Source organism: Halichondria panicea, chromosome 1 (genome assembly GCF_963675165.1).
Source record: "Halichondria panicea chromosome 1, odHalPani1.1, whole genome shotgun sequence".
In the NCBI taxonomy this organism is placed as follows: domain Eukaryota; kingdom Metazoa; phylum Porifera; class Demospongiae; order Suberitida; family Halichondriidae; genus Halichondria; species Halichondria panicea.
The window spans coordinates 13,452,466-13,475,830 of NC_087377.1; the positions used below are offsets into that span (position 1 = coordinate 13,452,466).

The 23,365-nt window shown below is 40.9% G+C and overlaps 4 protein-coding genes across 5 annotated transcripts in view; 3 read left to right on the forward strand and 1 right to left on the reverse strand.

Moving 5' to 3' along the window:
• LOC135348845 (uncharacterized) lies at positions 1-3,282 on the forward strand. The gene is made up of 7 exons (XM_064547204.1): positions 1-193; positions 248-553; positions 614-889; positions 938-1,111; positions 1,166-1,381; positions 1,574-1,777; positions 2,874-3,282. The coding sequence occupies exons 1-7, from the start codon at positions 139-141 to the stop codon at positions 3,128-3,130; spliced, it is 1,488 nt and encodes a 495-aa protein (XP_064403274.1). The 5' UTR covers positions 1-138; the 3' UTR covers positions 3,131-3,282.
• LOC135349297 (uncharacterized) overlaps positions 3,211-23,365 on the reverse strand; it is a 27,277-nt gene continuing 7,122 nt past the window's right edge. The window contains exons 13-30 of one of the 2 annotated variants that reach the window (XM_064547830.1): positions 23,152-23,238; positions 22,757-22,828; positions 22,657-22,707; positions 22,327-22,436; positions 21,580-21,711; positions 21,406-21,492; positions 21,130-21,215; positions 17,212-17,314; positions 16,353-16,443; positions 15,904-16,121; positions 15,653-15,793; positions 14,497-14,571; positions 8,489-8,599; positions 7,512-7,616; positions 6,736-6,906; positions 5,753-5,825; positions 5,496-5,608; positions 3,211-3,341 (exon numbers count right to left, since the gene is read on the reverse strand). In XM_064547830.1, coding sequence (XP_064403900.1) covers positions 22,796-22,828; positions 23,152-23,238 — 120 coding nt within the window. In that variant the 3' untranslated portion in view covers positions 3,211-3,341; positions 5,496-5,608; positions 5,753-5,825; ... (12 more) ...; positions 22,657-22,707; positions 22,757-22,795. The remainder of the gene's footprint in view (positions 3,342-5,495; positions 5,609-5,752; positions 5,826-6,735; positions 6,907-7,511; positions 7,617-8,488; positions 8,600-14,496; positions 14,572-15,652; positions 15,794-15,903; positions 16,122-16,352; positions 16,444-17,211; positions 17,315-21,129; positions 21,216-21,405; positions 21,493-21,579; positions 21,712-22,326; positions 22,437-22,656; positions 22,708-22,756; positions 22,829-23,151; positions 23,239-23,365) is intronic. The other variant, XM_064547821.1, reaches the window with a different exon arrangement.
• LOC135349168 (uncharacterized) lies at positions 11,428-13,485 on the forward strand. Its single transcript, XM_064547667.1, has 5 exons — positions 11,428-11,534; positions 11,590-11,898; positions 11,954-12,232; positions 12,285-12,488; positions 12,883-13,485. The coding sequence occupies exons 1-5, from the start codon at positions 11,468-11,470 to the stop codon at positions 13,098-13,100; spliced, it is 1,077 nt and encodes a 358-aa protein (XP_064403737.1). The 5' UTR covers positions 11,428-11,467; the 3' UTR covers positions 13,101-13,485.
• LOC135331993 (uncharacterized) lies at positions 18,659-20,829 on the forward strand. Its single transcript, XM_064527334.1, has 7 exons — positions 18,659-18,776; positions 18,888-19,205; positions 19,259-19,537; positions 19,601-19,804; positions 19,857-20,057; positions 20,182-20,379; positions 20,564-20,829. The coding sequence occupies exons 1-7, from the start codon at positions 18,731-18,733 to the stop codon at positions 20,827-20,829; spliced, it is 1,512 nt and encodes a 503-aa protein (XP_064383404.1). The 5' UTR covers positions 18,659-18,730.

Genomic DNA, 23,365 nt, shown 5'->3' on the forward strand with positions numbered 1-23,365 from the left:
TAATTTTGTTTATACTTGTGTATGTTGACTTCAATAACATGACTTGTGGTTTTTCTGACTTCCTCAATAGAGGGTGTGTTCAATCATAGGTGCTGTTGTTGTGTTGTACCAGCTAGTTATATAGATCTAGCTCCTGCAATGCAAGTACACACAGTTCTTATTATCAGCATACAGCTGTTTTCTCTTGCTGCAGGTAAGTTAAAATACATATATGCATGTGTTCACTGGAACACACAATTTTTCTCAGCCACACTGACATCTAACTTCTACGTGGCTTGTCCTGATGACACTGTCACCTTCACTTGCACTCTGCCTGGGAGTAGTTTTATTCAATGGGCAATCATGCAAGGAAATGTTATAAGCACTATAACTTTAGATGCCTCATCAAGAGACAGGAATGAAGGTGCATTCCGTGGTGTTCTCACTGACACAAGTGGAGGAATGCTCACTGCCACTCTCACCTCACTGTCTGAGGCCTCCACTGTGGAGGGTACCATGGTGGAGTGTGTGGGAGTGAGCTCACGAGAGGGTCCTCTCACTATCACTGTGGCTGGTGAGTTTTTTGTTTGTAACATAACATTGTAGAATAAGTAATTAATACACCCACGTGCAGATCCACCCTCCCCTCCACTCAACCCAAGAGTATCCTCTACTCTAAACCAACTCAGTTCCACTATTATCACTCTGGACTGGGACCCTCCCTCCTCCACTGGTGGTGTGTCTGTCAACTATGTCCTCATCATCTCCCCAACACCTCTCTCCGTGTCACCAGTCACCGTGGAGACCACCTCAGCACAGATAAATGTTTCCTACAACACTCCCTACAATGTGACCATTAGAGCTGTCAACTGTGTTGGAATGAGTCAAGAGAGTTTAATTGAGGATCTGGGTAAGCCATTTCATGGTCATATACAAAAATAATGTACTTTTAATGCAGTGGTGTGCCCTACTCCATCTACTGCTACTGGTGTGACTATCACCAACACACCTCCGGTCACTATTGGTGGATCCATGCTCACCTTCACTTGCAGTGGAGACAATGAAGTGAGAACCTCAACCTGTGGCAGTAGTGGATGGTTTCCTGACCCTGGATGTAGCAGTCCAGTTACAGGTATCATACATGGGCAATTAACTCTCTAAAAGGAATGTTGATCTCATGCATTAGATCCCCTAGTCACCTGTGGCTTTCCTGATGCACCATCCAGAGGTATTGTGGACATTAGTGGTGGGACACCACCCTTCTCACTGGGTTCACAGGTCATCTATCGCTGTGACAATGGACTGTTCCCCTTTGATGTGAGGACCAGCACATGCACTGATGTGGAGGATAGGGGAGAGTGGGTGGAGAATCCTGGGAGCTTGGTGTGCAGGGAGACACCAAGTATAGTCTACATTCATTTTCTGTTCATTTTTGCCGTGTATAATTATAGCTATTATATACAGTGAACGGACTGCACTGTACCTACTGCATGTTAGTGCTGTACCATCCAATACTACTATATAGTACCAAATGCATGTGTAACAACGGCTGGTGCTACAGTATAATTTTAGTATACCCTACATTTCACCACAGTCAACTGCTCTCTACCTGAGGAGCCCTCCAACGGAACTATATTGAACTATAAGAGGTTGAATGAGACAGTGTTGGAGGGAACAGTGCTGACTTACCAGTGTGACAATGGATCCTCACTGACTGGACCCAACATCATCACTTGCACTAATGCTGGAGTCTGGAGCAATGAGCCTGAGGCAATAATGTGTGTGTCACCAACTGAAGGTGAGGGTTATTAACCTGAGGCACATAGGCAACCATGGGAGTTACGAGTTACGGTAATCCCTATAGGTTTGTTGTCTGTGTTTTTAAGTCTGCTCATCTGGTTGCCATAGCGCCTTCGTTTACAGTACGGATAGCCTCAACGTAACAAGTTATAATTAGTGGCATGCATGTTGTGACCTTGATTGAAAGCAAGCAAAAAAAGCTAAGAAGGTATACAATATGGATATGGAATTATAGTCACAAGTCGTACATGATTGTGTATACGGAGTCATGCAGCCATGTGGAGCCTTATTTTTCACGGGAAGAATTCTTTGCTGGCTCTAGATCTACTGTGAGCCTATACTCTGGTCCCATGCACTGCATGTCAGGTGCCCTATATATACATGTACTTGCTCTAGGCCTCGATTTTTGCTAGCTGTGATCCTAACGGTCCGGGACTCCCATTGCATTTTCAGGGTTTATTTCAGTGTGCTAGTCTTAGCGGGTGATATTTCACCTGCTTAAAATGTTCTGTCACCCATTTGGAGCATGTAAATTGTGTACCTATCAACCCTCAATTGCAATTAAATTTCCTACTTAGTAACTTGTAACAACAATGTGATTATCCCTAACAATAATTATGTTTGCTTAGACAATCAGTAACCACAATGATGTTACATCATGTAGCTGGTACATTGTATACCCGAGTAATCATTGTGAATTTCTCCTTTGGCGACCAGCCACCCAGGAGTCAGGAGTCAGGGGGCTAATGCCCCGGCCCATGTTTTGTCCCTGAAATTTGGCTGGGGAAGTTGGCACCTATGCAAATGGCTCATCCGCCAAATATTTATTTTAATTATTTGTATAATTATTTTATTACTTGTTTTGCGAGCGAGGATCAATAATTATAAAGAACTCAAAACCTAAATTAGACCTAGTACTGGTAATTATCCTTGATAGAACGCAATAGTTAGATCGTATGAGGTCAATTTTTCTGCTGATTTGGTTCACCCCAAAATATTCTAGTAACAGTACAACACAGTGTATACTCTAGGTGTGGTATACAACTGCCTCAGGCTTCTATCTCAATATTAATTTTATTGCCAATCCTCCACAGCTGCCACCCTATCAACTGGTGTAACTCTTGCCATCAGTGTTACTACTACTTTCGTTGCGTCTACTATCCTTGGATTTCTCGCTGGACTCCTAGTGATGTATTGGTTCAGGCGTAAGAAGGCAGTGTACTACACAAGAAAAACAGCATTATCTGTTATAGAACCCACTAAACCAGTTGAACCTGTTTATGAGGAGGTGTCACCCAAAGAGGAGATTGAACTGAACACTAACCAGGCGTACGGACCATTAGGACGGTGAATTAAACTTTGTGCTACTAACTTTTGAACTATCATTATGCATACATGTTTTCTAGCCAGTATTATAAGTGTTTCACCTGCTATAGTTTGCTAACCATTTAAACAGTTATAATTATAATAACATAATAATGTTTGTTATATAATTATAATCTATATATATGCGCAACATTGAGGGAAGTTACAGTTACTGTTCTGTCAAACTGTCCAGATACCTGCAGTTAATAATAAAGGAAGTGCATTACATCTGCCATATGAAGTTAGGAAAGTAAGTGTAAAATATTGATTTGTTATAAGAGACATTCCATGCAAGTCACCACACACAAAATAATGTGCACCCTCTCAGATTTCAACAAAACTTGGCATAAATTATATGTACATACCTTTCGACAATAAATTATATGAATCAGCCACACCTTTCAGAGAGGAACATCTGAGTACTCTCTAAGTAATGTCATGTCACAATGGAATGTACGACGTACACTGTACAAGCTGACAAAACCATAAAACCATGATTATTATAACAGTGCCACATCCGCTATCTGTTTAGCCACAACATTTGCTTGCTGCTCAACTGCAAGTAACGTTTCATTATTTGCTGCCTCCTATTCAAGTCACCTGATACTTGTGAGCAATCTTATTGGTCAGACAGTCTCGTTTAGGAAGGGCAACTGATTCATGAGACACACGTTGCCAATTTTATCCCCATAATAATGTAATATGGCTTCTTAGTTCATAGAACACATTAACTTTTGATGATTCAGATAAAAACTGATTAATTCACCGTACTCCTTATGATATATAGTCTTTCAGATGACACGTTTAAAGGGGGTGGGCACTCAAAAGGTTAAAGGGTCAAAGCTTATTGTTGCAACCTTTAATTACTCAAAAATGGTGTCTTTAGTTACTATTGTCCGCCTCAGTTTACAACTTAATTTCGTGATGGGATCAGAAGATATGGACATTGAAATATAAAAGAGAACTGCAGTTATTGACACGACTGTGGGTCATTCCATAGGAATTGCCTATAGCTAAAGGGTGACCTTTCAGAATTCTCCAAAGCATCACGTATAGATAGAGCAAATAATTAACACACATAAGAATTTAAGGTTATTATAATTATTGCTTCTGAGATAAGGCCACCTCTTAAAAAAGAAAAACAACTTATGATTAGAGTGTTTCCAGAGTGTATTCTTGTAGCTTATGTAACAACTAGGGTTTCACAATGTTGTGTGGCCAGATTATGGGATAACATTTAACAATTTGGTTTGATTGAAAGGTATACTGTACAGCGGATAATTTTCGTTGGTGCAATTTTCATACAAACTACCTATTTGTATTCGTACAGGTCAGGATGGTGACGTGATGAAAGTTTTAATTTTTGTAGTCACTGATACGAAAATTTCCACCATACAAAAATAACCCACTATAAGGTAATTGGCAGAAATTATGCTCTATAGCATCATAGATAGAGTAGAAGAGGGATTGGAAACGGAAGTACCCTCGAAGTACCATCCGTGTATCTCCGCGGTTTTAATCGAGGATTACTTTTTAACACGAGGGCTAAACATGAATAATTCATGAGAATTGTTTTGCTCTCTGTAAGAAGTCCACGAGCAGTTCTGCTGCTAAGCATCAACTTTCTCTAATACTTGAGGCCATTTGGGACACAGCTATATCAAAGGTACTATAGGAACACAAACATGAAAAAGCGCTCTGTGTACCTCTAGCTACTTCACGACAATCGAGATTATATTTTCGTTGTTTTCAATTGATACCTACTATCAGGGGGCATGTGATTCAGTAATGGGGGTAGCTCTGAGATGTACGCTTTGGACACAATAAGTTTCCCGGGCTTTTGCGGGAGTTATGAAGAGATACACGGATGGTCCCAGAGCCACTACGTAGACTTCATTGTAAAACATCACGTGAATCACTTCCGTTTCCAATCCCTCTTCTACTCTATCTATGATAGCATATAGGTGGCCGAGTCACCAACATTTTGGTGAATTTTGAAGCACTCGTAAATAATTATGATACATGGGGCTAAAATTGGGTGTGGTTATTAGTATGTATGTTTCGTTGAAATCTGAGGGGGTGCTCATTTTTTGTGGTGACTAAATTGAGGAATGTCCCATAAACGAAGTAAGTACTTTAAGTGACACAAATTCACACAATGTACTGTACATGGTATACAGTGGAGGTTTAGCCTAAGCTGAGTGGGTTTGGCTGTGAGTTAACTTAAGGGTCGTACTGAATGACACAATAAACATACGTGGGTACAGTAACAATCGTCCTGTATAAGGAAAGTTAGACTTGAGCTTATGTCATGCCATACAGTGCTATCATGATATTACGCAAAGACTCACATTGGATTATGTTGTTCTATTCTCCCTCTGAGGATCATTCTCCCCAGCAGCTGACAGAGTGAGGTGAGACAGTCCACTCCAGCAGACTGCACCACCAGGGCATTGTCACTGCTCTGTGGTGGATGGTGGATGTGGGTATATGATATGGAGTATGTAGATCTACATTATCAATATTGGAAAAAAGGACACAAAGTGTTTTGGAACAAACCTATGATATTGAAAGTAATGGCTCCTACACAGTCCTAATAATAACTCACCAGTCCATAGAAGATACAACTCTAGGTGTCTCTTAAACACTTTCTCACCTAGTAACTTGGCAAACACTGGAAACTGTGGACAGAGAAAGGGAGAGAGCAACATTGAACACATAATTATGCATTCAAAAAGAAGTGTGAGAGAAAATTTCAAGGGAACTGGAGGAGGGAAAAGGATTTAGTTAATTATACGTCTGCCTCAATTTACATCGTACTCAACACTTGGACACTTGGATCCTTGTGTATCACTAGTGACCACCACATTTATACCACATGCACATGTACATCTACAAAAGTACTCTTATCACATACATTATTGTACATGATCAGTACACCTAATCTACATAACATCAACATACCTTTATCCCATACCCCACTACACCCTCAATCACATAGCATACCCACACACATCTCACCCAGTAGAGCCTTGCCATTCTCTTCTCACTCTTGCAGCTACCAATTAATAGCTAGCGTCCTAGTGCAGAGCTAACTACTAAGTAGAGTAGCAACACTCGGTAAACAAGTTTGGCTACGTGCTCCTCTGAAAGGCTGCAATGGCATTCCAAGTAAAGGCACAACTAGAGAACGGAGCATTATTTTGCAAATCCACGAATTGAAATCCAAGAAAACGTTACTAGAAGCCTATACAAACTCTTACTTACAATTCATTGATCCTTGAGCAGCTGTAGCAGTCTACACACACAGACAAACAAACAGACACACAAACACACTACTGTATACCTCGCTTGCCATGCGCACCGAGGCATAATTATTATACTCTGCCTCAATTTACATCACACAACACATTCACAAACTGCACTCAACACTTGGACTTGGTATCACTATAATTATTTATACCACATGCACATCTACAAAAGTACCCTTATCACACACATCTTTGTAGTACACCTAATCGACACAACATACCTTTATCCCATACCCCACTACACCCTCAATCACATAGCATATCCACACACATCACACACCATTCATTCTTCTCCCACGGCTTTCCTGGCTTGTGATAATGTGAGTCCATACATCCTCCCCTCCACATTTTGGGGGCCAGTAAACCACACGAGTACATCTGCTGGTCTGGGTCGTCATGGATACGATGCATCATCTCAAATACACCCGGTCCAGGATCAATACCAGTGGAGCTGAGGAAGGAGGGAAAAAAACAGTTGAATATAATTCATCTAATTTGATTTTTACGACACAACATCAAAGAATATTACACAATCTTTCAAACAGCTGTTCAGATAGTAACACAGTTAAAATAGCTTTAAGTGCTCAATGTACAACAATATTGATTGCCAAGCAGCAGCTTACAAGGTTATAGAAAAAGATAGAGTGCTGTACAAGTAAAGTACAAGATGGAGATAAAATAAGGAATGTAGTGGTCACCCACAACTTGGTGATCTGTTACAGAACATAAAGGATTCGGAAGGTGGTACACTTCATAAGGATTGTAAAATAAAACCACAGCCAGTTAGGTCCCATAATACCGTGCAGCTATAGAATCTTTAAAGGTTTCATAATGGGGCTTTCAAACTAGTAGCATTATTTTCACACAGTCAGCTCTATATATATATAGCTGACTGTTGAATAGTCGTGCTCTTTGAGTTCACTAGAGTAAACTCAAAAAGCATGACTATTCCTCCACATACAATTACAATGAAGGTAATATGAGCTGGCAAACAAAAAAATCTTGACAGTACACCTCAAATTATCAGCACAGTCTGTAGTCTGTACAGTGTCTCACCATATATAGGCCTTGGTGACGCTGGTGAGAGCAGCAGCTGCCCCTTGTCTAACTGAGGGTATGCTGTCCTTAAGGTTGGCAAAGAACAGTTCATCCAGTCACGATCTGAGGAGAGTGGGGGGAACATCAACAGCCAGTCAGTCAGTAGTCGTACAGTACAATCAATCAGAGCACAAAATCAAACAATTTTATGCCCTCAAATAAAAGTTCCTGTTACGTTTGCGTTGCACGTTTTTATGGAGCCAGAAAAACACAAACGTTCATTCATAAATGCACCATAATTACGTATAATTATTGTTCTATGGAGAAATTGCTGAGGTAGCAATATTATTCTGTATGTAGCTAGCTAGTAACTTTACTAGTGTGTGTCCAGGGGCACACGAGCACATGAAAAGCAACGGGGAGACTGCAGAATTAACTCAATATATGCAAGGCTGGAAGAAGATGAGAAAGTTGGCAGTAACGAATCAACTCAATGTTCTACTCAAACTATAATTATAACCTCCAAACAAAAGGAAAACCTCTCTATCATATCCGTAAATATAATAATTGTAGGCAGTATACAGAGGGTTTGTAAAATGGTAAGCATCAGTCAACCAATAAAAACAATCTGTACTAGGGTGGGTTGATTTGGTAAAGGCTTCAGAATAATAAGCAACAATCACTCTGCATGATCCAAACAGACGGTAAAGACCCACTACACTAAAAACATTAAGTGAGACAACAATTAAGGATTGAACTGCCATGCATGTGTGTGTGTGGGGAGGGGGGGGTAGTAGTACTAGTATTAAATCAGTCAATAAATGCATTAAAATGAAACGAAGGAAGATTCATGTATGCCTGTGGTTGCTTAATTATAAGTAGATGTTGTTAGAATGAATAGCTTGAATAGCATGGCTTGTATACAGTCCCACTTACTCATTACCACTAGATCTACCACATGCCGTATATATCTAATGTACTGACTGCATACTCACCAGCCTCAGGAGCTCCTCGTGATGGTCTCCCAGCTCCCTCCAGGTTGGTCGTCCAGAGCAACTCTTCATCATCCCACTGGCACAAGTATAATTATCATTTCAGTCAAGCAGCTGAGAAAAAGCATACGGTAAAGATCCACTACAATAAACATCAAGTGAGACACGTGTATACTAGAGTAAATTACCAAAGATCGGCGACCACGTATAATCGATCACTGCATGCTATCAGCGTTGTTAAGGACAACTACAGACTCTTTTGCCTATCAAAATGTAGCTCCTTTTTAGCGCTGTAAGTTTGATTAGCTATAACTAACTCTATATATAACTAACTGTCGTCATGTTATAAGCGATACTAGAGTGACTACCGAATTTCATTGAAGTCACTCAGTCACTACCGTATAGCGGGTAAGTTTCGTGGGGTAAAAAATTTGTTCAAATTTCGTGGCTGCACGGCATTCCTATGTTCCGATAAGCCACGCCTACGTTAAAATTTCGTAGAGGTCAGCCTGCTCACGAAAATAACGAATATATATTTTACCCCATGAAAATTACCCGCTATACGGTACTCTATAATGAAGTACCAGAGCTCAATCAAATCATAGATTGAAAAGGAAGGGGATTGGAAACGAAAATTTTTGCGTGAAACACTCCGCGTTATAGGGTGTGGCTAAAACTGCAAAGGAATAAATTTATAGTCAGCATGCTCATTACCTGTCTTGACTACTCTACAATGTGCTGTACATAGAAGCAGTGAAATTGATCACTTTTAATGTAAAAACTAAAGAGAATTTAGCTCTCGACTAAGCCACGCAGCCAATACAAGAAGGAATAGCTCTTACTATGAAGTCGTGGGAGGTCAAGCCGTGGTGTGTCTAAAAGTATACTAAAGCAGTTTGAAGGACTGTACGGCAAACGTTTATGAACAGTACAGCTTATCCATAGCATGAAGCCATTCTATGTAGCACTTAGATACATAATAACCAAGTCAAGCAATGTCTTTTGCTGTTTTGACTTCACAGCAGGGAAAGAGGAAAGTTGACATAGAGTAATTCAAGCTAACTCAACAAAAATTGGAAACAGAGTAAAGACAACGGACTTGAGCTTGTCAGTGGTATAAACTCACCTCCCAGCTTCTGAGTGATCGCTAGTGGATAGGAGAGCTAGAAACAGTTAAAATACAACACAGAACGTTCAGTCACGAAAATATTCGCGAGCGCGAAATATAACGCGGAGTGTTTCAACAATTATACAGGAAGGCCCGTTCGTTTCCAATACCCTTCCTTTTCAATCTATGATCAAATACAATCCATACAGACAAAGGGATCGAGTGTTTCTTACCGGGAATTAAGCATTTTAGGAAGTTACCGTCTAAAAGAGGTGAGTGAGACATATGAACTGATTTAACCCTTTAACCGTCACGGGCCACGATCGTGGCCCGCAATAAGTGACTTTTTTTGCGAAATTCTAATTCTGCGATACTTAGGAAGTAGCTCGAACTACGCACATCCCTGTATAGAGGAAGAGCTGTAGAATCACGTGCAATTTAGTCTAGAATTTTCCAAGCCACGTTGCTATGTTAAAATTTCATTAGCATCTTACCGCACGAAGTTTATAGCTATGGCTAGGTTGTTTACTTGTGCTGATGTGCTTGAACAGCTTGAGGACAGCAATGGCGATGTCTCCTCTGGTGATGACAGTGCCTATGAAGGAGAGGGGATAGTAGGATACCTCCCAAAGGCTACCAGCTTTATGCCAGACGCTGATGAACTGTCTGGGACTGAGGACATGCATGACATAGACCTAGACTCTAGCGCTATGGACCAGGACGGTGAAAGACCAGGAGAGGGCTCACTGTGTGACTCTGGTAAGTAGTATAGTATAGCTAGAATATCAGTAGTAAGTATAGTATAGCTAAAATAGAATTAGCAGTAATGAACAGTCTTTATGTGAGCTTGTAAATTTCATAGATCGTTCACCGAGCCCCACTTTCTCTCTGATGTCAAGATATATCTTAGCACTGTTACATTCAAATGATGTGAAAATCAAGCTCAGTCAAGCCTTTATACTATATGATAGGATGATCCATAAAAAAAAATGTTTGGATTTTATCTCACTGCTGGCCGGGCATTTAAAATGATAAAAACGGGTGGGCGCAATAACCGTGGTTGCTATGGCAACACATGTTGCACCATTTTATTCCTTGTTGTATGGGCATTCTATTGGTATATGGTTGCTAGGCATTTTATTGCTCTGGAAACCCGATAGAGAATTTACAGACATTTCACTTCACTGTTAATTAAGAATCCGACGGTTAAAGGGTTAAACATTGGACGTTAGTAAGCGACATGAGACCTAAAAAAAATAGGTAAGCCACTTGATCTAGAGCACTGCATGCATGGCTCTGGGAGAGTCGATACATGTATTACGTAATTATTGTGAAGATTGTGAGCAGGTATATTTCGAGGGTATAACTTTAATGCGTGGAATGACCGGTTTTCGCAGATTTAATTTCGGTGGAATAGCAGCCTTTTGCAGCATTCATGAATGCGATTAGGGTAAATATTATATTATAAATTTTTCGCTTAATCAGCGAGAGAACAATTATACCCTCGATTAAGCCTGGTCTGATGTATTCTATTGTCTATACCATATTACTAGAATATTTTGCGAGTGAAAAACCTTTGTGAATGAGCCAAATCAGTAGAAAATTTGACCCTTTGCGATCTAAATATTGCGTTCTGGAAAGGATCATGTGTATTTACTAGTGATAATTAATTTTAGGTTTTGCGGATTTAATTGTTGCGAATTGATCAATCCTCGCAAAGTTCGCAAATGTTTGATGCTCAAAAAACATTCTAGTAATACGGTACGAAAACAGGAAGTGTATTAAAAAAGCTCTGAATATAAAGGAAGTAAACAATTGCAAAGTAGGTTGTCTAGTCAGCAATCACATTAACCTTCTGACTGTCAATAAATAAGATGACACTAATAGAGATAAAGCTCATTAGAGTTCTTCTAATTTGCTTTCTGGCTGGCTTCAGCACTGGTAAGACTGACTGTTCAATTATAGATTTCCTTACATTGCTGCATGTTTCATAAAGCACAATATTCAGTGAGTGTGGAGAGACCATGTCCAATGGAAACAGTCACTTTCACTTGCACTGCTCCTGGAGATTCTTTGAGAGGGGAACTGTCAGATGATCCTCGCATCACTGTCCGTACTACTACCTCTCCTCTCAATGTACCCATGGTTCTAACAGATTACACGTGGACACTGATCGCATTTGATAACAATACATTAACATCTACTCTGACAAGAACAGCAAAGATTGAGAATGAGATCACTGTGTCCTGTGGGGTTACAATGCCTCCTCTAACCACTATAGGATCTTCAACAATTCAATTGATTGGTGAGTAAAAGTGTCACTTGATGTCTCGTCCATTGATGTATGGTAAAACATGTAGATCCACCAGGATCACCTTCTACCATAAGACACTCCATTGCAAGTAGCTTAGCCTATGAAGTTAATGTGACTGTTGGTTGGGACCCTCCTACTGAGACTGGTGGTAGAGATGACCTCACCTACACAGTGACCGTCTCACCTCCAGCCCAGCTCTCTGCTAATGTTCTCACATCCGCCTCTGTCACTGTGACTGCTCAATACAATGTGGACTACACTGTCAGTGTTGTGGCTATCAATTGTGCTGGGAACAGTACGACTACTGAGTACAACTTTAGGATTGGTGAGTATTATTATTTGGACACAAATTGTCAACTCAGCTAGATCCTTCTCAGGTAACTGTCCTGTGTTGACCGACCCCATGAATGGAGCCTTTGGACCAGTCTCCAGCAGATTACCAGGATCCACAGTAAACATCCAGTGTGATGCTGGGTATGTATCTGCTGTTACGACGGTAACATGTGAGGATACACTGATGTGGAGTCCAGACCCTGAGGCTATTGAGTGTACATCACTAACCACACCTACTCCCACAACTCGTGAGTTATAAGCTTTTGGTTATTATATAGTTATGCCTCGGTGTGTGCATGCGAAAGCGAGCTAGGTATAAGGTAGTGTGTTTGTATGTCTGCATGCGTGTGTGTGTGTGTGTGTGTGTGTGTGTGGTGTATACAGCTGCTCAATGCTAAATGAAGTGAAAGTAAGAGTTTTTATATAGGCATGTTTCTTGGATTCTTGCAATTAGTGGATTTACAAATGAATGCTTGGTTCTCGAGTTATGCCTAATTTTGCTTACTTGAAGGCTGTTGCAGACGCGTTAGAATTCTATGTAGCAAAGCCTATAGATATAACTTACTTAGTTTGCACTAGAACGCTAGCTATATATAGTGTACGTAGCTACAAATGGATAATTAATGCAATCTCTATACACAGCCCCTCCAATGAACTGCACAGCTCCACTACTCTCACCACGAAATAGCACCATCAGTGATCATTCAGTATCATCTATTCCCGGTACACAAGTGACCTTCCAGTGTGATGATGAACTGTTCCCTGAGGGGATAATGACTGTTACCTGTCTAGCTACAGGAAAGTGGGACAAAAATCCAGAGGAGATCGTCTGCAGAGGCAATTTTAAGTGTATTCAGTAATGTTTTTTCACACTTCTCTCTTGAACCACCTACAGCTGCTCCTTGTAATTGTGCCAGCCTATCTGATGGGAGTCGATTTGATGAAGCTGTCTCCATCAGTGTGGTTGTCACGGCAGTTCTATTCATAATCATTGGATTGTTGATGGGACTCTTGATCATGTTTTTGCTCATGCGTAAGAAGGCAGTGTACTCCCCAGCAGCTAAAGAGCAAGCTAACGTAGGACCCACTGTACCAGCTTGTCCTGTTTATGAAGAAGTGTCACGCAAAGAGGAGATGGAACTGAACACTAACCAAGCGTATGGACCATTAGGACTGTAAAACTTCTGGTAATTTTCATCAACAGCTAATGTAGACGTACTGTAAAAAATTAATATAGCACTACAACCGTTCATTATCAACAACTCAAGAACAACGTAAACAATAACATTGCCACTATATGTTTTGTTCAATACATGTACCCGCAGATGATAAAAGCATGTGGCATAAAGTTATAAGCAGCTGTAAATAAAAGACACTGTTTAGTGTCTACGATGGGGTTTTAGAAGCCTCAGAATCTTAAAGGCACATAGTATCCTAGCTGAGTGCGGTATAAAAAGTGCATACTTGGGGTTTTTTTAAATCCCATGGACACCAACAAAAGTGTGTCAAACTCATTTAGATACTAGTATGCGTGCGCAATCTCTCTTACATGGCTTCTATAGAAACCGTGATAAAAGCAAGTAAACGCTGTGAACGCTATGTCAAACCTTCACTGAAAGAAACTCCACACAATCTCAAACATAGAACAATAAAACAGCCACTCCCACTTTCTATATGTAGTACACAATTACCACCTCTGAGGCACTTTTCACATGACTTGTAGATCACATAAAAGTTAGACACTGTTTTGGAGGTGTCTATGGGATTTAAAAAGAAGCCCAAAGGCACTGTTTAAGTATCCCGAGCGTAGCGAGGGTACTACAAGTGGCTGAAGGCTTCTAAATCACATGAACACCGACAAAACAATGTCTCTAAATACTAGTGCACATGCGCAAACCTTGACTACAATACAGCAAGTTTATTTTGCAGGATATACTAAGTACGTAAGTTGCAGATATACTAAGTCCCACAGTACACCTCATCTGAGGTACTTTTCCCATGTACAGTTAGGTACGTCTCTTATTAACTAATGTCTAATGTCTAGTATATGCATGCAAGTACAAAGGAATCCTAAATGACATAATAATATGTACACAATTACCTGTACAGATGTTTAGGAGAAACTGCATGTTGACATAATTATACTATATTTGATTTGACATGCATGCAGTTGTCTTGAGTTGTTGGCCTAAGTCGTATTCGTTATACAAGCCTAAGTCATGTAGCTACGTATATAGATATTATTCAAAGACTCACATTGCATTGTGTTGTTTTACATAGTGAGGTGAGACAGTTCACCCCAGAAGACTGCACCAGCCTATTGTCACTGCACTGTGAGGGGGGGGGGGAGTACATGTACATGTAATAAGTGGAGTATGCAGATCTCATTGAAATAGGAAACAAGGACAGAGAAACATTGAAAACGTGCACTAAAAAAAGTTAAATACATGTAGTCACAGTACAATTTACGAAAATGTTATGTGGAATCTACTTTGAAAGTTTCTTACAGTGTCAGCTTTTGAGGAAATTTAGGTGAAATAGCTGGCTAAGAAATTTCAACCCAACCTATTGATAGTACCAAGGGCGTATGAAGAGAAGAGGGCATGCAACTCACAATGTAAACTGTGTATGTGTCAAAAAACTGATGAGTCAGCAGGATACGCTATATTTAGCCAACCGCCCACTAGAGGAGGTTGGTCACGATTAAGTAAGATTCACGTGAGCTTATGTTTTCTATGTAAAAACTCCAAACCCATCCAAGCTGCTGAGTCGGCACTTTTTATCTACTTTCTTCCATTAGCTCGTTTATCTCTCTTGTATAACATCTCCTGTTAGTTTTTGAGTCGTAGTAGTTTAACACTATACCTGCTACATCAAGACAGGAGTCAAAGAAACCAAGAATTTGAGGCAACAACTCAAAGTTTGTGGTTTATGGCTTGTTGCTTCTAGTACAACTATGCTACTCACTTTCTAGTGTCACTGAGCATTGTTAGCATTATTTACTACTAGTATAGAGAGCTACAATCATCTGCAGTATGTTAGCTTAGCTAGCTTAGCTAGAATAGCTACTTTCTCTGTAAGTTTCCATATATCTTCACCATGCACGCACAAAAACGGTGCACGTGCAATGCATTCTTTACTATTTTTATATATAAGACCCCGCCCATTTGTTTTCTGATAGATAGTATAGTTGCATGCCCTCTTCTCTTCATACGCCCTTGATAGTACAACATACATCACTAAAGCAACTTTTTAGACATGCGTGCATAAATAATTACAAGTGCTAGAGTATTTTTTGGATCACACAATGACATCAATGCACTGAACTTATAGTGATTCGTGCATGTATGTCGGACCTTCTCTGGGGTCATACTGAATGATACAATAAGTATCCTTTATTCACCCATCTCACCAGTTTGAGCAGTGTCTCCAGGAGGTTGATGTGTTGAGGGTAGTGTCTGTGTTGTAGTGTCTCAGGGGAGAAGGGAGGAGGGAGGACACTCGGTCACCACACCCACTCACACCACTCAGCTCTCCAAGCAGGAGAATGGAACTGGAGGGTGTACAAGATTAGATTTGGTTAAAACTGCTATTACGTATAATTATTATACTCTGCAGTGCCAATTTACATCACAACACACAGCACATTATTCATAAGCTCACTTGAGGATTCTCTTGTACACTGGCCCACATTTATCTACCACAACATCTACAAAAACACATACCTTTATCACAAACACCTTGTACATGTACATAATTATAAGCTAGCATACCTTTATCCCATACCCCACTACACCGTAAAGCTCCACACATCGTCATGGAAACACTACAACAGTACCACCCACCAGTCATCCCACGTAGGGTTCCAGACAATCCTTCACCTGTGTGTGTGTGTGTGTGTGTGTGTGTGTGTGTGTGTGTGTGTGTGTGTGTGTGTGTGTGTGTGTGTGTGTGTGCATGTGTGTGTGTGTGTGTGTGGGTTGGTGGGTAGGGTTGAATTGTTGAGCTGTAATGTGTAAACATAATAAATATTATGTGTGCTACTGAACACATGATATCGGACTTTAGGTGATATAGGTTACACAGGCACTATCACATGACCACCCACACACCTTAGTGCCCAGCTCTGCAGTGCAGATGCAGACTACATGCCTCTCTCACTGCATGGTTGGCTGCCTGGCTCTGGGATATGTAGAAGTCCACCTGCACACACATGCACCAACATCACTGAGACTGCTTCAATAATATTAATTTTATGAAAATTGTGAACTAAGGCCACACAAACTTAATGACTTGTTTCTCAGGCCCTCGTGCTTCGATTTTTTGACCTCTCTTAAATCCTTTTATATACTCTGCTACTTTAATATTATGGTAATAATCGCCAGGTTTAAAATTAAAATTGCCACATGATGGCACCTCGTGCCTTTCCTGACTTGTGCTTGACAGCTGAGTGTGTATTTTTTGTATGTGTATTTTTCCTAAAATGGTATTTTGTATGTACTTTTCCTGACATGTATGGAGGAGTGGCCAAGGTGTGGCCGGAAGTTTTTGCCCCACACACACAAAAAAAGCCTCCTCCTCCCCTCCTCGATTGTTAATAGAATATGCCTGAGCAAGTGATCAAGTTTGTGTGGCCTAAGTATATATTGCTAACCTGCTGCTAATTAAATGATTGTAATGTCAGAATCGATCTTAAAATACCGCTATTTGACCCGCCAAAGAGTGTCGTTCTAACACACTGTCCATGGAAACACTCTTAGACTACTGTATAGCCAGTAATTTACGTGGGGTCAAAACATTCGAAGCTGAGCAATATTTATCAGTTCGTCGGATGAATTGCACAGACACATCAACATCACAACAAGATAGTTATTATAGTGATTACATAACGATAGAGATCTTAACTAATTTAAGTGCTGCAGAAATATCATGTAGCTCGTCCACATTTGTGTGTTCTAATCACCCACTCACCACTTTGTGGATGTGCTGCTCGACCAGCTGCACTCCCCTGGTCTGTGTGACTACCCTCCAGGTCTCCTGAGAGTAGAGCCTCACACCCTCAGCCACATAGTACCTGAGGGGGAGGGAGAGATAGTGAAATACAGTGTAACAATGAACAAAGGACCCTCGGAAAAACCGTGACACACCTCAACATTATTGAATGTGATAAATACGCGTAGCGAGGTTTCACTGCAGTGTATCCATAGTTACAGCAAGGACAATCTCGCTACCATTTATCAAGTGGTGAAAACCTACTGAACAATAAAGTACATAGGAGTGCAAATGGTAAGCATCATTCAACCAATAAACACATTCTGTACTAGGGTGGGTAGATTTGGTAAAGATGTCAGAATGGATAAGCAATAAACACTCCGATTCAAAACAGAGGGTATAAGATCCACTCTATAACTAGAGCACCGAAGTGCAAACCCTTTGGACATGGTGCCTACAACACAAAGATGGTTAAAAAAATTAACACTATAACGCCTAATATAAGTTAGAAGTTATAATAAAAAATATAAATAAATATTATTATACCAATCAAAACAGGCACCAACACGCGGTTAATACATGTACTCTCACTAGTGACTGCTACTGAACACATGCACACACACTCAACAGATTAGGATTAAAAACTAAAACCGGCTAAAAATAATGTTGACCTCAAAGACGAAGTAGACCTATATAGGAATGCTGCATCCACCATAACGGTAGGTTTTCATGTAGGTCCTATATATAAAAGTTATAAAAGAAAAAAACGATGTGTTTCTAGGATGTTTGTAGAGTTGCAGGTTTTGAATGCTTTTTGTAGTGGAGCATAATTTTGAAGTTAGCGGGAGACGGTTGTAGTGCAGAGCACCTGAATATTCAAAACTCCTTCGGTAATGTTCGGATTTTGGCTGGCCTATGTTTCCTGATCCACGGGTCCCACTGTACAGTGATGAATTGAGCTTGAACTTGTTCGTCAGGTAGGGAGGGGAAAGGTTCAGCAGACATTTGTGCACTTGGGTGAGCATGAATCTTTGGTGCCTTTCATGGAGTGTGATCCAGCCAAGTTGGTGCCTGAAGGGTGAGCTGCTGGTGCGTGGAGGTTTTGCCAATATCACACGTACGTATTCCATAGTTCTGGAACTACTATTGTCGATAAATGGTATCCAATGCATACAATTATACACTCACAAAACTAGTTAACTTGATCAATGATGATATTTACTTCAATACATGACTGTATCCAGACTCTAATGTATGTCAAAAAGTCACTCAACACATGCAGTACGTATATTAATGTTGTTTTTTGTTTCCAACACCCCTATCTATTTTGTTTTCAACACCCCTATACTAACTCATTTGTGGGTGTAGATCAACAATGCAATGAGAACCCACCTTCTAGTTGAGAATTTAATAGGTTAGTGTTTCACTATAGGCTATATGGTGAGAACTGATCTGGCAGTCAAGTCATTGATAAAATACCTTTGTCCTGCCTCCATGCATGATGACACATGCTGAGACTAGATCTATTTGGGTTTTAGTGGTTGGTAAGTCACTGTTTATAACTTGCATGCCAGTTGCTGTACAGTAACTAGTCTATCGTTTTGCTAGAAAGTTTCATGTTAGTGTCATGCATGCTTGCTCTCTTCACTATACAGGTGTACCATTGGTGTTTGGTAGTCTGACTCGTGACTACACTGAGACGCCCTGTGTTGGGGATGTGATATCCGTCACGTGCACAGTGCCTGGAGTTTCCTTGGATTGGGACGTGCCTGATCCAACTAGGAATATACGAATTATTGCGTCAACCGAACCATTCCAACGAGATCAGTACTCAGTCACATTAGTGATACTCAACTCCACTAGTTCAATAATCACCTCCAGTTTGAGTTTCCCTGCAGCTGATGCGATCACTATTGGATGTTTTCCTATACTACAACCGGAGTTGAGGGAAGAACTCATCATACTGACAGCTAGTGAGTCTATTAGCCTGGGCTTTTTACAATGCCATAAACCTCTTACTTTACAGCTACTCCTTTACCACCGACTGGATTCAGTGACTTAATTCTGAGCAGCTCAGCCATTGAAGTCAGTGTATCTGTGCAGTGGGACCCTCCTACTGAGACTGGTGGTAGAGATGACCTCACCTACACAGTGACCATCTCACCTCCGGCCCAGCTCTCTGTTACTGTCCTCACATCCACCTCTGTCACTGTGACTGCCCAATACAATGTGGACTACACTGTCAGTGTTGTCGCTACCAACTGTGCTGGGAACAGTACAACAGCTGAATACAACTTTACGATTGGTGAGTCAATATGGTCTTTATAAATAGCACACTATATTATTATACTGACCCCCTCTTATGCAGGTGGCTGTCCTGTGTTGACTGACCCCATGAATGGAGTGTTTGGACCAGCCTCCAGCAGATTACCAGGATCCACAGTAACCATCCAATGTGATGCTGGATATGTATCTGCTGTTACAATGGTGACATGTGCGGATGCACTGATTTGGAGTGCCGACCCTGAGGCTATTGAGTGTATATCACTACCCACACTCCCTCCCACAACTCGTGAGTTGAGTTCTTGATTTTACAAAAACTTATTTGTTCACCTCACATGCAGCTCCAATGAACTGCACAGCTCCACTATCCTCACCACAGAATGGTACTATCAGTGATCATTCAGTACCAGCTATTCCCGGTACACAAGTGACCTTCCAGTGTGACGATGGACTGTTCCCTGAGAGGATAATGACTGCCACCTGTCTAGCTACAGGAGAATGGGACAAGATCCCGGGGAAGATCGTCTGCAGAAATGAGTCTAGTAAGCTATACCTGCATGGTTTATGGTTCGGTGTACTCAGATCAAAAGTTCGAATTACTAAAATTCAAATGAGCGTATAATTATAATGTTCAATTTTTACATCAATCATATTCCTTGTACCCAGTTTCCTGTGTTCTGCCTGCTCCTCCACTTAATGGAGCATTACTCACTAACTGTCAGAACACTAACCTAGTCGAGGGCTCAGTCATTACCTTCCAATGTGATCCTGGGTTTTCACTGGTGGGTGAAGCAACTGTCACTTGTAACAACTCTGGTCTGTGGGATCCCGACCCGGCTCTATTGGAATGTGTATCTAGAAGTTGTACGTACACACAAGTATACTATAATCATATAATTATATAAGCTGATACAAGAACACACTTTTAGTAAAAATGAATAGCTATAATCATAGTCTTACTCTTGTGATGCACGCCCTCCCATTGTTTATTGGAACTCTCTATACATATATTTTTCGCTCTAAAAATGTTGCCTCCTCCCATGCACAGTTCAATCACCCATCCTATTTACCGGAGAGGTTCTTTCTATCAGTGTGGTTGTCACTGCAGTTGCTTTCACAGTCATTGGATTCCTCACTGGACTCCTAGTGATGCACCTTTGCTCTCGTAAGAAGGCAGTGTACTCTCTAGCAACTGAAGGACAAGCTAACGTAGGACCCACTGCACCAGTTGGTCCTGTTTATGAGGAGGTGTCACCACCCAAAGAGGAGATTGAACTGAACACTAACCAGGCGTATGGACCAGTAGGACTGTGAAAATTATAACATTCCCACAGGCCTAATTATCGGTTATAACTACGTATAGTATAGTGTATAGCGTTTTTTGTACGATTTATTAAATTTTTGCCACAAAAACATTTGCAATGTGAAAAGTTGGTAGAATTGGCCCGGGGAAATACCAAAAAGCGTGGAAACAAGAAAGCAGGCGCAAGCATAACGACAATTCGTTAACACAATAATTATATGAATTGATATGGATATATATATAGATGCAGTCGTCCTAGGTTTTGAGTTGTTAGCCTAAGTCATGTAGCTACGTAGATATTCAAGACTCACATTGTTCTATTCTTCTTCTGAGGATCATTCTTCCCAGCAGCTGACAGAGTGAGGTGAGACGTACATTCCACTCCACTGTAACGGCTCTGTGCATTGGTGTGGGTACATGTGGACATGCATGTAAATAACTGGAGTATGTATAGATTATCGATACGTAATTATTGAATGTACATGTAGGAAACCAGGATCGACACAAAGTGTTTTGGAGCAAACCTCTACATGTATGATGCAGAGCAAACCTCTACAGCAATGACTTCTACAGTCCTAATAACTCACCAGTCTAGAAAATGGAGTCCAGGAACAGCTCGAGGTGCCTCTTGAACACTCTTTTACCCAGCGACGTGGCAAACACTGGCAAATTAACTGTGGACAAGGTAACATTAAACATAATGTACAGTACACAAAATAGTTAGCTACTATATAATATTATGCCCATCTTACCCATCTCACCAGTTTGAGCAGCTAGTGTCTCCAGGAAGTTGATGTGTTGAGGGTAGTGTCTGTGTCGTGAGTGTCTCAGCACAGAGGGGGAGGAGGGAGGACACTCGGTCACCACACCCACTCACACACACGATAAAGACACTGGAGGGGGAGGAGGGGGACGATCAGATTCAGTTAAAACTGCAACTATATTTTACTCTATCACAACACATATTCAAAACTTAGGACACTTGTATCACTAGCTGTATTGACTATACTTGACCATTCTATTCAAGCACAATCTTTCAGACAGCTGTTTAGGTAGTATAAGACAGTCAAAAGAGCTTTAAGCGCTCAATGTACAACAATATAGATTGCCAAGCAGTAGCTTACAAGGTTAGAGAAAAAGATAGAGTGCTGTACAAGTGAAGTAAAAGATAGAGATAAGACAAGGAATGTAGTGGTCACCCACAACTTAGTGATCTGTTACAGAACATAAAGGATTCGGAAGGTGATACACTCCATACTAGCTAAACTATAACAGGATTGAAAACACAACCACAGCCAGCTAGGTCCCATAATACAGTGCAGCTAGTATCTTCTTAATGGGGCTTTCTTACTTGTAGTGTTGTTTACACACGGTCAGCTAGTGAACAAATTAGAACATGACTATTCTCCACACACAATGAATGAGCTGAGCAAACAATACAATCTTGACAGTACATGTCAAATTATCAGCACAGCCTATATAGTCTAGCTAACTGTACGGTGTCTCACCATAGGCCTTGGTGACACTAGTGAGAGCAGCAGCCGCCCCTTGTCTAACTGAGGGTGTGCTGTCCTCAAGATTGGCAAAGAACGGTGGGAACAGTTCATCCAGCCACGATCTGAGGAGACCAGCAGTCACTCAGTTACAAGTCACTAACAAAGCTCCAAATCAAAAACAATTTTATTATTTTATAGTGTAGTGATATCGTACAGACAAAGGAAGTGAGAGCACAGTGCCATACACTTGATTGAATAAAAGTTGATGGATAGCTTTTTGAAAAAATGTATTGTCACTAATCAATTAACATGTACTAAAATTAGTTACAGTGTTTTTCTCACCTTCACTCATCTAGGAAGCATCCCAGGAAGTTATATATATACCACAGGCGACTAAAAAAGGGGATGGGATATGAACTGATTTAAACAATGATATACTAACAATCGCCTCTCACTGGCCAGCTATCGTCATGGAAACACTTCAACAGTACGGTCTCAGACAATCCTTGTTCACCTGTGTGTGTGTGTGTGTGTGTGGGGGGGGGGGGGAGGGGGGTTGCTGAGCTATAATGTGTAAAATGTGTGCTACTCAAGAAATAAAAAAAGGAGTTTAGGGAATATAATTATGTAATACTTCAGTAGGTTACACACAGAGGAGGTACGACAGGCGCGGTGCAGCTCAAACAATTAACCTTTGATTATCCGCCCATGCCCCACCCACGTCGTATGTTTTTGCCTGGTGTAATCAGAGGCTAATTACTTGAGCTGCACCGCGCCTGTCGGACTCCTCTGGGTTACACAAGTACAGGCACCAGTATCACATGACCACCCACTCACATTAGTGCCCAGCTCTGCAGTACAGATGCAGGCTGCCTCTCTCACTGCATGGTTGGCTGCCTGGCTCTGGGAGATGTAGAAGTCCACCTGCACACACATGCACCAAAATGCATCACAGCAAGATTGGGACTGTTTCAATTAATAGCATACGTAAATGTATCTTAAGCTAGTCCATATTGCATAAGATTATATTATTAGTCTAAGCACATCATCT